General features: G+C 42.6%; 3 protein-coding genes across 8 annotated transcripts; 1 reads left to right on the forward strand and 2 right to left on the reverse strand.

Annotated features, from left to right (window-relative positions):
- The first annotated feature begins 508 nt into the window (after positions 1 to 508).
- On the forward strand, positions 509 to 4,674 carry unc50 (unc-50 homolog (C. elegans)). Its single transcript, XM_040142333.1, has 6 exons — positions 509 to 614; positions 1,909 to 2,180; positions 2,400 to 2,520; positions 2,668 to 2,807; positions 3,005 to 3,112; positions 3,983 to 4,674. Exons 2-6 carry the CDS (start codon positions 1,913 to 1,915, stop codon positions 4,117 to 4,119), a joined length of 774 nt encoding a protein of 257 aa, XP_039998267.1. The 5' UTR covers positions 509 to 614; positions 1,909 to 1,912; the 3' UTR covers positions 4,120 to 4,674.
- An 11-nt stretch (positions 4,675 to 4,685) lies between these two features.
- LOC120798206 (inosine-uridine preferring nucleoside hydrolase-like) lies at positions 4,686 to 8,158 on the reverse strand. Of its 5 annotated transcripts, none has more exons than XM_040142327.1 (8): positions 7,682 to 8,029; positions 6,923 to 7,103; positions 6,616 to 6,795; positions 6,234 to 6,345; positions 6,002 to 6,138; positions 5,731 to 5,808; positions 5,518 to 5,634; positions 4,686 to 5,368 (listed from the first exon to the last, which is right to left on the reverse strand). In XM_040142327.1, exons 1-8 carry the CDS (start codon positions 7,873 to 7,875, stop codon positions 5,216 to 5,218), a joined length of 1,152 nt encoding a protein of 383 aa, XP_039998261.1. In that variant the 5' UTR covers positions 7,876 to 8,029; the 3' UTR covers positions 4,686 to 5,215. The 5 variants fall into 5 exon arrangements, 4 of the variants coding, with proteins under 4 accessions (XP_039998261.1, XP_039998263.1, XP_039998262.1 ...); XM_040142329.1 differs by having other exon boundaries at positions 6,923 to 7,107; positions 7,682 to 7,783; XM_040142328.1 differs by having other exon boundaries at positions 5,252 to 5,368; positions 6,208 to 6,345; positions 7,682 to 8,153.
- Positions 8,159 to 8,512: 354 nt separating this feature from the next.
- LOC120798207 (inosine-uridine preferring nucleoside hydrolase-like) lies at positions 8,513 to 11,887 on the reverse strand. Of its 2 annotated transcripts, none has more exons than XM_040142331.1 (8): positions 11,704 to 11,887; positions 10,711 to 10,891; positions 10,396 to 10,575; positions 10,059 to 10,170; positions 9,809 to 9,945; positions 9,460 to 9,537; positions 8,833 to 8,949; positions 8,513 to 8,743 (listed from the first exon to the last, which is right to left on the reverse strand). In XM_040142331.1, the coding sequence occupies exons 2-8, from the start codon at positions 10,888 to 10,890 to the stop codon at positions 8,591 to 8,593; spliced, it is 957 nt and encodes a 318-aa protein (XP_039998265.1). In that variant the 5' UTR covers position 10,891; positions 11,704 to 11,887; the 3' UTR covers positions 8,513 to 8,590. The 2 variants fall into 2 exon arrangements, with proteins under 2 accessions (XP_039998265.1, XP_039998266.1); XM_040142332.1 differs by having other exon boundaries at positions 10,711 to 10,895.
- Between the last annotated feature and the right edge of the window lie 206 nt (positions 11,888 to 12,093).

Raw genomic sequence — 12,093 nt, forward strand, 5'->3', positions numbered from 1 at the left:
TGTTCGTATTAAACTACATTCCATTAAAACACTGAAAGGCTTCTTAGCTTTTTTCTTCTCCACATCTTTAATGAATGTGCCATACTGCTTGAGTTCAACAATAAAATGATGAAAGTGGCGTTTGGAGCCAGTCCATTCAGATCAGTGGATGTGAAATTTACCAAGAATGACCAGCAGCTGAATTACGTAGAAAATATTCACTTCATTCTCACTAACCTCAAGATATAACATTACATAAAATTCTGTACACTAATCTGCACATTAGTTCTCAGAAAAAGAAAAAAAACAAATGAAAAAGTGTTTCTCTGTCATAATTTCAAAATTCTCAAGCATAATCTATATTTAGCCTAATAATGACACATTCCGCTTAGAGGGTAAATTCACTTCGTTAACTTTATTACTGATACAGTATTTTATGTATTTATGTTTTGGCGTTTACATCGGCGCAGGAGAGCTTGTCTTTTACCTTCGACTACATTTCCCACGATGAACCGGGCGTTCACCGGAACTAACTACGTGTTCATTTTCGCGACGGTTCAGGAAGCGTCTATAAACAATTACAGAAACAAGCAAGAGTTGGTGCTTTCTCCTGCGAAGGAGTGCAGCAAAAACAGGTAAATATTCTCCAGAATAAAAAAAATTTAGTTGTTTATCTGCTTCCAAACAGTCAACGCCGCGTTTACGCCAGGTGTGTTACAAATGAGACTGACCAGGCCTTCTCATCTTATTAAACTAGTTAGCAACAAGCTAACTGTGCCTGCTAGCGTCAACTAATTTACATAAATTAAATATATCAGTGTTTGTCGGGGATTAAACTGTTTTGCTCAGTAGGTAGCCTATGTTATTGGATTACATATGAACGATTTTACATGATTTTGAGGTTTCTGATGTAGCTTAGTCAATTTTTAGCATAGGTTCGCAGTAGCACCCTCTGTTTCTGTGTTGTCATCCTTTTTTTTAAGAGTGATAAGTGATAGCATGATGTAGGACGTGTATTAAAAGGGTATATTGTAAATTTTGGACCCACAGGACTTTGTGTCTTGTTGTAAACATGTAATAACTAAGCTATAGTAAGTGTTTGGCGTTAGCGGGACAGGAATGGTACAGTTAAACGGCTAAAAACATTACGTCTGTATGTCAGCTCACCACACATTTTATTCCGTCTATCCTGGGTTTTTTTCTTAATTTTATAATTATTTAAGTATAACTTTAGCAGTAGCTGTGCATTATCCAAGAACTCACTTTGTCCCAGTACAGTTATATATCACAAAAACATTGTTTACTTACTCAAATTTACAAAGTTTGTATAGCAAAACTGCAGCAATGATGGGAAACTTTTTTTTTTTGCTGTCCGCATTGATATAAATAGAGCAGTATAGTTGCTGTGATTTATATTTGTCATTGTAAAACGTAGGGTGCCACTCATTTACAGAGAAATTCTAGACAAGATAACCTTCAGAGTAAAACAAAACGTCAAGAAGAAAACCACAAATTTTCAAATCTAATAAATCTGACAGCATATGTAAGAAGTAACAGGAAAATGCAATTTTGTTGTTTGAAAAAAAAAAAAAAAGGTGACATCTCAATTACAAGCATCTCTATGTCTAAGTCACTGTCTGACATAATCTAAAAATTCTTCACAACTACCTTTTAAAATGACCCGGATGCATAACTAAAAGTCTCCTAGCCTAAAATGTGGTATCATACAGTGTGATTATTGGGTTTGATTGATTCTTTTTTCTGCTTTATACCACACAGTATGCTCAAGATAGTTAGCTTTTGTCTAAGGTTAGAGTGCTGAACTGCATCAAGATGGTCAGAGCATTTCTGCCTGTCTTTCTTCTCCTTCACCTTCCATCCTTTATCCGCCTCCCTCATTTCATGGGCGCTTAAAATCCAATTTTTCAGCACCATGTTGCCGACCACTTCGCCTCACAGCAACGGCGCCCTTGGCCTCAGGGACGCTGCACGCCACACGGCAGGCGCCAAACGCTACAAGTACCTGCGGCGGCTGCTGCATTTCAGACAGATGGACTTTGATTTCGCCCTGTGGCAGATGCTTTACTTGTTTACGTCACCGCAGAGGGTCTACCGCAACTTCCACTACAGGAAACAGACCAAGGACCAGTGGGCAAGGGATGATCCTGCTTTCCTGGTCCTGCTCAGTATCTGGCTGTGTGGTGAGTCTGTGCTCATCTGACCGTGTCAAAAAAAACACTTTGGTCAAGTCTTTATAACTTCTGTCTTTTCATTTCCACACCTATTTTTTTCCCTGTTTGATTATATTTAAACAAACACTGGTGCATTGTGTTTTTTTTAAATTGCTCTTTATTTGTCAGTCGAATCCTGATGTCGTTGCTGTACAATGATAACTAAAAACTCCCTGTATTTATCTGCAGTGTCAACAATAGGCTTTGGTCTGGTGCTGGACATGGGAGTCCTGGAGACTCTGAAACTGCTGCTGTGGGTGGTCTTTGTAGACTGTATAGGAGTTGGTCTGCTCATATCGACTCTCATGTGGTGAGTTTGTCTGGTTTACTGTATGATATGAAATGATTTGGAAATGAATTTATTTTCTCTGGTTACTGTAACTGAGACTTAGATTGTCCATACAACTAATGTTAAAATTAAGCTTAATTTTTTTTATTTTTTTTTGGTCTTTTCCAGGGTTATCAGCAACAAGTACCTGCTAAAACATCCCAGCAGAAATTTTGATGTTGAATGGGGCTACGCATTTGATGTTCACCTCAATGCTTTCTACCCACTTCTAGTCATCCTGCATTTTCTGCAGCTCTTCTTCATCAACCGTGAGTAGATTGTGTCTCTGCGTGATTTTTTTTTTTTTTTTTTTTATCAACGTGCCTGAAATTACATCCTGCAATTCAAGGCGTTAAATGATCTTTAGTACTCAATGAACCCTGTTTGGATTAAAGCTGCCTTAAGTCAGAGTTAGTTTGTCAGATGTTGAGTCTGTACTTACAGTTTGTTGTTTTGTGTGTTTCAGATATTGTGGTGATAAACTCAGATTGGTTCCTGGGGTACTTTGTTGGGAACACTTTGTGGCTGATTGCCATCGGTTATTATCTCTACATCACCTTCTTAGGGTACAATGGTAAGCCCCATTCACATTTAAATACACTGAGTTAAAGGAATTTAGATGTTTTTTTTTGATTGATTACTTGTTTCAGTCATTTTTGGGCTTTAGATTGTTGATTTGAAAAAAAAAATGATTCGATGATATCAGTTTGGGTTTTAGGAAACTGTAACAGGCTTTTTTTTTTCTTACCATTTTCTGACTTTTAATAAACCAAACACTTCATTGATTAATTGAGAAAATAATCAGCAGATTCATCAGTAATTAAAACACTCTATGTCAATAGAAACCCAGGAAAATAAATGTTTCAGAAGCTTTTGCACCCTGAATACAAAATCAGGACATTAACCTGAATTAGTTGGACATTTTTAGAAGTTTTAAAATGGTCAAATTTTAGACATCCAGGAAACCAACACTCGGTTTCAAAAATATGAACAGTGCACTGAGTATATTTGGGGAGAGGGGGTCATAACAAAATCAGAAGCAACACGCAGGCTGATAATTCTGCTTTTCCTACAAACTGGTGGAGAATGATTTGCACAAATTGAAGGGCCACTAGAGGGTGTCATCACAACAAAATTTAGATTTCACAGTGATGGGTGCAGCTATGATTTTCTGACAGAAAACGTATGAAATTGAGGAGTTGTGATATATGTTCTGCTGAAAGTGGATGGTGGCGCAGGTGCGGCTCTGTTCAAAGATCTGTTATTTTATCGGTTGGAGTGATTATTGTCATCTAGTGGTAAAGCAGGACGGCACCAGTGAGCACACACTGTTTGCCACAAAGAAATATACAGTCATTTATATTTCAGTATGACGTTATAGATCTGTAATGTTGGCACAGAGTATCTGCTGTCTGTAAACCATCGTCTCGTGTTATCCTCACAGCTCTACCCTTCCTGAAGAACACGGTGGTGCTGCTCTACCCTTTCGCTCTGCTCGGCCTCATCTACGTCCTCTCTGTCGCTCTGGGCTGGAACTTCACTCAGGGTCTGTGCTTGTTTTACAAGTTCAGAGTCCAGTAGAACCAGTCTGTCCCCGGGACTTGACACTAGTTGCCTCCAGGCCAACTCAAAAACCTGTTTTCAACTCAGACATCAGATCCATTTCCAGGCGTGTTCGGTCAACATCTGGTTGAGAGGGACTCGGCCTCTGGTTGGCTCTCAGTGAACCGGGACCTCTGGGTTGATTGATACTGGCTGTTGCTTGGCTCTCACTTGATTTTCTGTTTGGCTCTAATGCTGAGCTGGATCTCCAAAGTCAGTAAACAGTGTTATGTTTGGACTAGCTGCATAAACAAGGGGACAGATGAGACAAGGCTTTTATGTTATTCTTTTTGTATGATTTGTAAATAGTGCTCTGGCAGGTTGTAATATATACACAGAGGATTGTTTCTGTGAAGAGGATACATTTGGTTTGTTTCTGTGAGTTTTCATAAAAAAGACTGAAAAAAGTGAAATCCTGCTTATTGAAGAGAGGAAAGGAAAGTGGAAGAATGCGGGATGCAATTATTTTTCTCCTTCTTTTTTCTTAAAGTGTACATTCCAAAGCACTTTCAATAAAAGGTTTTATTAACTTAAGTTGCCACAGATTTACTTTCTGGAGTAAAAAATCATAACCATGCTTTGCTGTTGCTGATCCAGTCCGCACCCTCAGAAGGGGGTTTACCTTACGAGTTTTACAAGAATTGCAGTAACATTAGTGGTTTACAGTATGAAGCAGTTGGAAGGGGAGGCGCATATAGCTGAAAAAAGCTTTTGCATAAGCCATTATTATTGTATGTAGTGGAAAGATCTTATTTCTTATGGTGTAATCCTTTTTTTTCATTACACCCTCCATATATAACAGGCATCAGTGAGAGTTTCGTTTAGACATTTCTTGGCTCTGATTATAGAAAAATTGTTCAGTATGATGCAAAGCAGTTCAACAAGGGTAAAGCCTAAACATGTCGAGTATGCAGGTATTTTTTATTTTTCTGGACGTTGAATGCATATTAATCTTTGAAAAATGAATTTACTCATTCAATAACCGAAAGGGTCAAATCAATAAGAACCAGCCACACGTGTATTTTTTGTTTTGATTCGTTTAGTTGTTGCAATATTGTCACACAGATAAGTCATGCTATTTCAGTGCATCCATCAACATTTGCCTAAACTTCTCACAGTCTACTTTCTTCATGATGCTGGCCTTGTGTTTCTTGTCCAGCTGATCCAGGTAGTCCAGCACCATCATGCCTCGGGTGTAGGTCCCCTCCAACTCCACTGTCACTGCGACCTGGAGGAGGAAGAGAAGAAGTTGTGTCTGATACGGAAACGTCTGGTCTCCTTGGCTTTTTTTCTGCTGTGCAGCGGTTTTGCTGAAAAGCAAACTGCTCAGATAGGAACACACAGCTCATTTTAAAAGGATAAAAGCAATATTTTCACCTCTTCGCTTTCGGTCACCAGAGAGCTGTCGATGGCCGCAGCCAAAGCGTAGGTGTCACAGGAGTTGAACCCAGGTCCTGCCACCAGCTCCTTTTGATACCGCTCAGTCTGCACCATCTGACGCAATAACAATTCAACAACAGACATGCGTGACAGTCATTCTGAGCTCTTGTTTCTGTGTGTTGAAATGACACACTCAGGACACTGTCATACCTTCCTGGTGTGGCAGGAAATCCTCTCCATGAAATGAGCCTTGTCTGTGTCTTGGGCCAGCCAAGTGTCACAGAAAGACTGAGGGAGAAAAAGACAACAAATAATCCAAGGTGTTTTTTTTTTTTTTTCTTCCACAACACTGAAATAAGTAAAGTATGTTGTATCTCTGATCAGTTTCACGTGCTTACTGTCACCGGTCATCATGACTACCCCATAGACGGTTCAAGTTAAGCATCGCGGTTTTATTTCTCGCAACGACGTAATTACAGACCCACGGCAGGCTGTTCCTGCAGCTGAACTCCCAGGTGGCGATGTGGGTGGGGCAGGTGTAGCGGTCCAGCACGACGTAGGCAGCCTCAGGGTCGGCCACGAAGTTAAACTCTCCACACACCGTGGTGTTTCCCCTGGCTGCAAAATCAAACACACTTCCCCTCATTTACTGTATAAAACAACAGACACGACAGGTTAAATACTTACAGCGGATATTAACGCGCATGACGTACACTCAGTGTTTCCTCCCATGATGTAGAGCGCCTTCAGTTTCTCGGGGAAGGAAGGGTCCAGCTTAACAGCGACGGCCAGGTTAGTTAGGGGCGCCGTGGCCACTAGAGTCACCTGTAGACAGTTCGAGAAAGTATGGACAACAGAAGCCCAACGTTCACATGGGGGAAAGAAGATTTTTAAACCACTGCCTAGTTTTTATTTTTCACTAGAACAATCCATAGTTTTAATATTGTTAAATGAGTAAAAATGACAAATCATTAGGTGTCAAGTATCAAATTAGGGTTAGTGTAAGATCATACACTGACTAGCATAGCTGAATTGTTCCCTTTATTTCAAATGCTAAAAGCCTGTGACGATATATGAGATTTAACATCTACCCACCTCTCCAGGGTTCTCATTGACAAGCTTGATCATGGCCTGCACAGCTTTTTCCTTCTGCAGCAGCTCCAGCCCTGGAGCGTCTGGGTCTGGGGCGTCGCCCAGTCCGTCCTTGCCATGAAAATCTCCAGCGTGGAGTTTTCGAGCCAGCAGGGGCTCTGCACAGCCACGGTAGACGGGGATCTGTGTCGTGGGAGGGGTTTACTTTTACGGGCATGATACGCGTGCCGGTGCCACAGCCGCACACGAGGAATCATCGTTACATCATACACAGGCTTTCCCATGCTGTTTTCCCCATCGACATACTCACATCCAGCCTGTTGCAGACTTTCAGGACCCGCAGCGTGTTCTTGCAGGCATGGTCCAGTGTGGTGTTGCCGTGGCAACAAGTGATCCCCAGGATCTCCACGCTGGGGGCTGCGAGGGCCACCATGATGGCCTGAGCATCATCCACCCCCGTGTCCACATCAATGATCAGCTTCTTCTTCATCCTACCTGAGAGAAATGGAAGAAGAAGGAGGAGGGTGTGTATTCAGACAGTTGCGACATGAATTAGATTTTCCCTTGAAACACCCACAAGGATGTAACCAGTGTGCCGGTGGGGGTTTGTGCACGTTGTTGGTTGATACATTCTTGATCGATCAAACTCTTCATCGTGTTAAATCAGTCGCCTGTCAAAAAAAGTTTCAGCAGTAAGTTTGATCTTTTTCCAACGTGCACAACACTAATAATGGTAAACTTCTCTCTGCTCCTCTCTGCTTTTTGTAGTGGGAAGTGGGAAGGTTATGCAACATCCAAAAAGAGATGTGCAGATATGTCAACAAGATTTTAAGGATAGAACCGATTTATTGAAGTTACATAGCAGTGTTTAGTCTCCTCCTCCGCTAACTAGAGCTACTTTTATTCTATGCTTTAAAATCTATTCTTGTGTTATGTATTGTTGATAGTTTTCATTTCTAATGTACACCCCTTTGTCCCGATTTAGCCTCGATTAGCCCCGATTGCCCTTTTTGATTGAATGGGCTACATCCTCACACAAACCAGTTAGATGATCGAGTAAAAGCCTCACCTGGCGATCGCTTCTCGACAGACGTCGACTGCTTTCTGCTTCGTGAGCGGAGCGGCAGCTGCTGACTGTTTGTTAACGCGGCCTTGGCCAGCAGCCTTTTGTAAGCCAGAAGCTCTGAGGCGTGTCCCGTGCAAGAGGCAGAAAAGGGGAGATCGAGATCGAGTTACAACCACTATTTTGAAGAAAACTTCCATCTCCCATCGGAGGAACTATGTGAACGGCTCAAGACCTGTACTCTAGATTGGTTTTTCATTTGAGTGACAGTTGAAAGAAGACAACTAAAGATTGGAATCTCCCACGGGACACAGACAGCCAGTGTTTTTCAGCCAGTCTCAACTTTTTCAACTAACAGCAGTCCGAAGATAAGGAATTACAAAAATACTGCAGCAGGAGTCAACAGGAAATAGCTAAAACTGAGGGGATTTTCTAGTTGTCCAGGAGAGAAGTCTGTACAACATGTGTTGAGATACCGTTCAGACGATTTATATATAAGTTGGTTTCTTTTCCAGTGGGGGGAACTAAGACTATTAATTCACTCCTGACTGAATCCGTTCGATCCCTATGCATCTGACCAAGATCCGATTTTGGCTCAAAACTTTCTACTTTCTCTAATGTAATAAAAACAGAAATTTTAAAGTGAGAGTTTTGCACACAGGGTTTCAACGGATGGAATGTGGCATGAATATTGGTTTTGTGCATTGTGTAACACCGTCATGTTAAAGCATGAAAGGCTCAAAACCGTGAAAAACCAGTGACAGACCAAGTACAAATAAATTATCTCAAACATCGCTTATCCACGTTTAACAGTCAGTAAAACATTGAAAAAAAAGTTGATATTTTTCATCAGAAGAGCCATTTTTATTTATTTTAGATGAACCAAATTCATGCCCTCAGCTTGTTAGTTTCTTTCTACTTCAGTGAATTCACGAGCATTTGCTTGAACTTCTCCATATCGACTTTCTTCATGATGCTGGCCTTGTGTTTCTTGTCCAGCTGCTGCATGTAGTCCAGCACCATCATGCCCCGGGTGTAGGCCCCCTCCAACTCCACTGTCACTGCGACCTGGAGGAGGAAGAGAAGAAGCTGCCGCAAAATGATCTGAGCTGAAGTGTTCTGAGCTTCGCGCGGATTAAAAAGCAGGAGTCGCTCACCTCTTCGTCCTCTGTAATAAACTTGTCCGCGATGGCCGCCACCATGGCGTAGGTGTCACAGGAATTGAACCCTCCTCCTTCTGTGATTTCCTTTTTATAGTCTGCTGACTGAGCTTTCTGCAAAAACAATAAATGTTTAGACTTGTCGGCCAAGGCATAAGGAGACTGAGGAGCAGCTGCCACTGGAGGCCCCAAAAAACATCTATGGGTTTCTTATATCAGGATTAAGATAATTGAGAAATTGTAACTAGCTTTTACTGGCCCATTTTGCGGCGGGGCTGAAAGGGTCATTCTGCTTAGAGCCCCGATAAAGGCTTGCGCTGACCCTGGCGACCATTTTGGAAATCCCAGGAAAATATAATTGAATAGTGCAACCTTTGATGGATTTTAAAACATTTGGATAACACCTGACTTGCAGGAGGACAGCAAGACTAGTGAGAGCACAGTAACCCTACTGATAACATTGCATAAATATCTATTTGTGCGAACATGCTTGGATTCACTGGTGGTATTGTATAACCTTCCAGTTAAGGAAATGGTGTGAAATGTACCGATTTCATGATGCTTTTTGTCAGTTTTGCTAGTTTCACCACAACTTGACAATTTCCTTCTCATTACCACTCTCACCGTCATTGAAAGGCGCGAAATCTTTTTCATGAAGGCGGCCTTCTCCGTTTTTTCGCCCAGCCACTGGTCACAGAAACACTGAGGGGAGAAAAACATTGAGTGATCAATGTACGAATGAAGTCCATCAACTCATCATAAAAAGGGCCTTTCTACATCACTTTTAACATGTTACTTTAAACAGCGCAGCAAGTCTTTGCTCTGTTAGTTTAAACTTTATTGTTTTGTAAATCCAAGCAATCCTTGGGTTAAAAAAAGAAACTGTTCTTCAGATAATGCTAACTGTCCATGATTATATTTAAAGCAACGAAGGGTTAAGGTCGCTCTTCAAGTTGTGTTTTTTCAGCCTCACCCACGGCAGGCTGTTCCTGCAGCTGAACTCCCAGGTGGCGATGTGGGTGGGGCAGGTGTAGCGGTCCAAAACCACGAAGGCAGCCTCAGGGTCGGCCACGAAGTTAAACTCTCCACACATCGTGGTGTTCCCCCTGGCTGCACACAATCATCGTTCTCGTAACGCAAGTGCAGAGATGCAAATCACAGGAGAAGAACCGAAGATATAGCCCACTGAATGTATATTTCAAAGCTAAGGACAGATGACCTACAGTCAGTGTTTCCTCCCATGATGTAGAGCGCCTTCAGTTTCTCGGGGAAGGAAGGGTCCAGTTGCACTGCGACAGCCAGGTTAGTGAGAGGGGCCATGGCCACGAGAGTCACCTGTAGACAGCAACGGAAAAGCAACACATTTTTTCATTTCGCATCATCTTTTAATGGCTCTGTTGGACATATTGGTAACGAGAGAGGAGGCTGATGTTGCTGGTCAAAAGTTCTGGAATGAAAATAAACCCTAGCAAGATGTTTGATAAAGCAGACTGTAGTCCTGTAGAGCTGTTATGGTGAAGATAGTGTGTGTGTGTCCGTGTGTCCTTGCGTTTGTCTCACCTCTCCAGGGTTCTGTTTCACAATCTTGATCATGGCTTGCGCAGCTTTTTTCTTCTGCAGCAGCTCCAGGCCTGGAGCATCCGGGTCTGGGACGTCACCCAGCCCGTCCTTCCCGTGGTAATCCCCAGCGTGTTGTTTACGGGCCAGCAGCGGCTTCGAGCAGCCACGATACACTGGGATCTGTAGGACACGATAGGGTTGCGCTTCATACAACATCATGGGTGAAGTTCAAACTTTCAAACCCCCTAAATCCAACCACTCGATCCCCAACCAAGCAGAGGGAACCGCCGACACACAGTCACCCATTACACTCACATCCAGCCTGTTGCAGACTTTCAGGACCCGCAGCGTGTTCTTGAGGACGTTCTCCAGGGGTGTGTTGCCATGGCAGCAGGTGATCCCCAAAATCTCCACATCGGGGGCTGCGAGGGCCACCATGATGGCCTGAGCATCATCCACCCCTGTGTCCGCGTCAATGATCAGCTTCTTCTTCATCCTACCTTAAACGAGAGGGAAAAGTTCCCCTGTGAAGTGTGGTAGTTTCTAATAATACACACAGGTCTGGAGATAATGTTCACTGGTTGCTCGTTCATGGATTGTAGTCTATTGGAGCAGTGTTCCTGTTTAATTAAAGTCAAAAGCTGCTCTACTGGTTCACCAATGGTGGCTGAGAGAGCTCAAGGCAGTGGAATTTACGAGCCCACACGCAAATGGATAGGTTTAAGCATGCCACGGTTTTTTTTAAAGGAAATATACAGCATAATTAAAGTTAAAAGTTACAACTTGACAGAAAGTAGTTGCTTAAGACTGCAGTAACAGTCTTCAATTGTGTCCACAGTTGTACAGCGATGCAGCAAGACACGAAAGATGTATTTTAAAGAGGTTCGGCATCTCGAGCCTAGGGTATAAACGAAAGCACCGTACCGCGGGTTGGAAACAACAATTGTCGGCGCAGCATGGGGCATGTGATGCGATCAACCTGAGTTTTAAGCTTTTTTAAGCACATTTTTTTCCCCGTTGCTCAAAAGACTTCGCGCAAACCTTTATAAGCCACGCCAGACATGTATAAGACTTACAGTTAAACACTTGAAACGTCTTGTAATGATAATAATATCGTTAATACAATAATATCATAATAAGCATAATGCACGTAGATGACAGAAACAGATGGTAATAACTTTGTTTTTTAGAACCATTTTTTTTTTTTTGGGTGTCCTTCCAGTACTCGGTTCATACTAATACCTTCAACGTTAAATGTCCATTCGTTTGAAAATGGCCTATAATTGCAGTAAAATGTTAAGTCCCCACCTTGAGAGTCCTCAATCCTCAATCCTGGAGCAGCAGAAAGTGCACATGCAGTACGACGGTAACTCCGTCGAACATTTTGCACAGCTTCAGCCAGTGCGTGTGGTGTGGCCAAAAAAAACAAACAAACAAAAAAACCCCAACTGACGCCCACGTCGCAATCGTTAATCTCGCTGCAGGATGGTGCGAGTCTGATCTCCGCAGAGTCGTCGAGCCCGTTGTTGGCGGCAGCGGCGGAGCGGCGACGGGGGGGGGGGCAAGTCCTTAACCTGGGATCCGCCCGCCAGGACGCCAGGTTTAGCAAGGTTTCCACTGCGGGACTCGAACCGCGGCTAGTTATGACCAAAACCATCACGATTATGCATGTGATTTATAGATGCATATTAAAAAACC

Source organism: Xiphias gladius, chromosome 13, assembly GCF_016859285.1.
Source record: "Xiphias gladius isolate SHS-SW01 ecotype Sanya breed wild chromosome 13, ASM1685928v1, whole genome shotgun sequence".
Lineage (NCBI taxonomy): Eukaryota > Metazoa > Chordata > Actinopteri > Istiophoriformes > Xiphiidae > Xiphias > Xiphias gladius.

Excerpts from the sequence above, each read along its gene's own strand:
- LOC120798207 (XM_040142331.1), bottom strand. The coding sequence starts at position 10,890 with ATGAAGAAGAAGCTGATCATTGACGCGGACACAGGGGTGGATGATGCT. Across the intron at positions 10,576-10,710 it reads AAGTCTGCAACAGGCTGGAT|ATCCCAGTGTATCGTGGCTG; the intron begins GTGAGTGTAATG and ends CGTGTCCTACAG. Across the intron at positions 8,950-9,459 it reads TTTCGCGCCTTTCAATGACG|AAAGCTCAGTCAGCAGACTA; the intron begins GTGAGAGTGGTA and ends TTGTTTTTGCAG.
- unc50 (XM_040142333.1), top strand. The coding sequence starts at position 1,913 with ATGTTGCCGACCACTTCGCCTCACAGCAACGGCGCCCTTGGCCTCAGG. Across the intron at positions 2,181-2,399 it reads GCTCAGTATCTGGCTGTGTG|TGTCAACAATAGGCTTTGGT; the intron begins GTGAGTCTGTGC and ends ATTTATCTGCAG. Across the intron at positions 2,521-2,667 it reads CTCATATCGACTCTCATGTG|GGTTATCAGCAACAAGTACC; the intron begins GTGAGTTTGTCT and ends GGTCTTTTCCAG.
- LOC120798206 (XM_040142327.1), bottom strand. The coding sequence starts at position 7,875 with ATGGAAGTTTTCTTCAAAATAGTGGTTGTAACTCGATCTCGATCTCCC. Across the intron at positions 7,104-7,681 it reads TGTCGAGAAGCGATCGCCAG|GATGAAGAAGAAGCTGATCA; the intron begins GTGAGGCTTTTA and ends TCTCTCAGGTAG. Across the intron at positions 6,346-6,615 it reads TCAATGAGAACCCTGGAGAG|GTGACTCTAGTGGCCACGGC; the intron begins GTGGGTAGATGT and ends AACTGTCTACAG.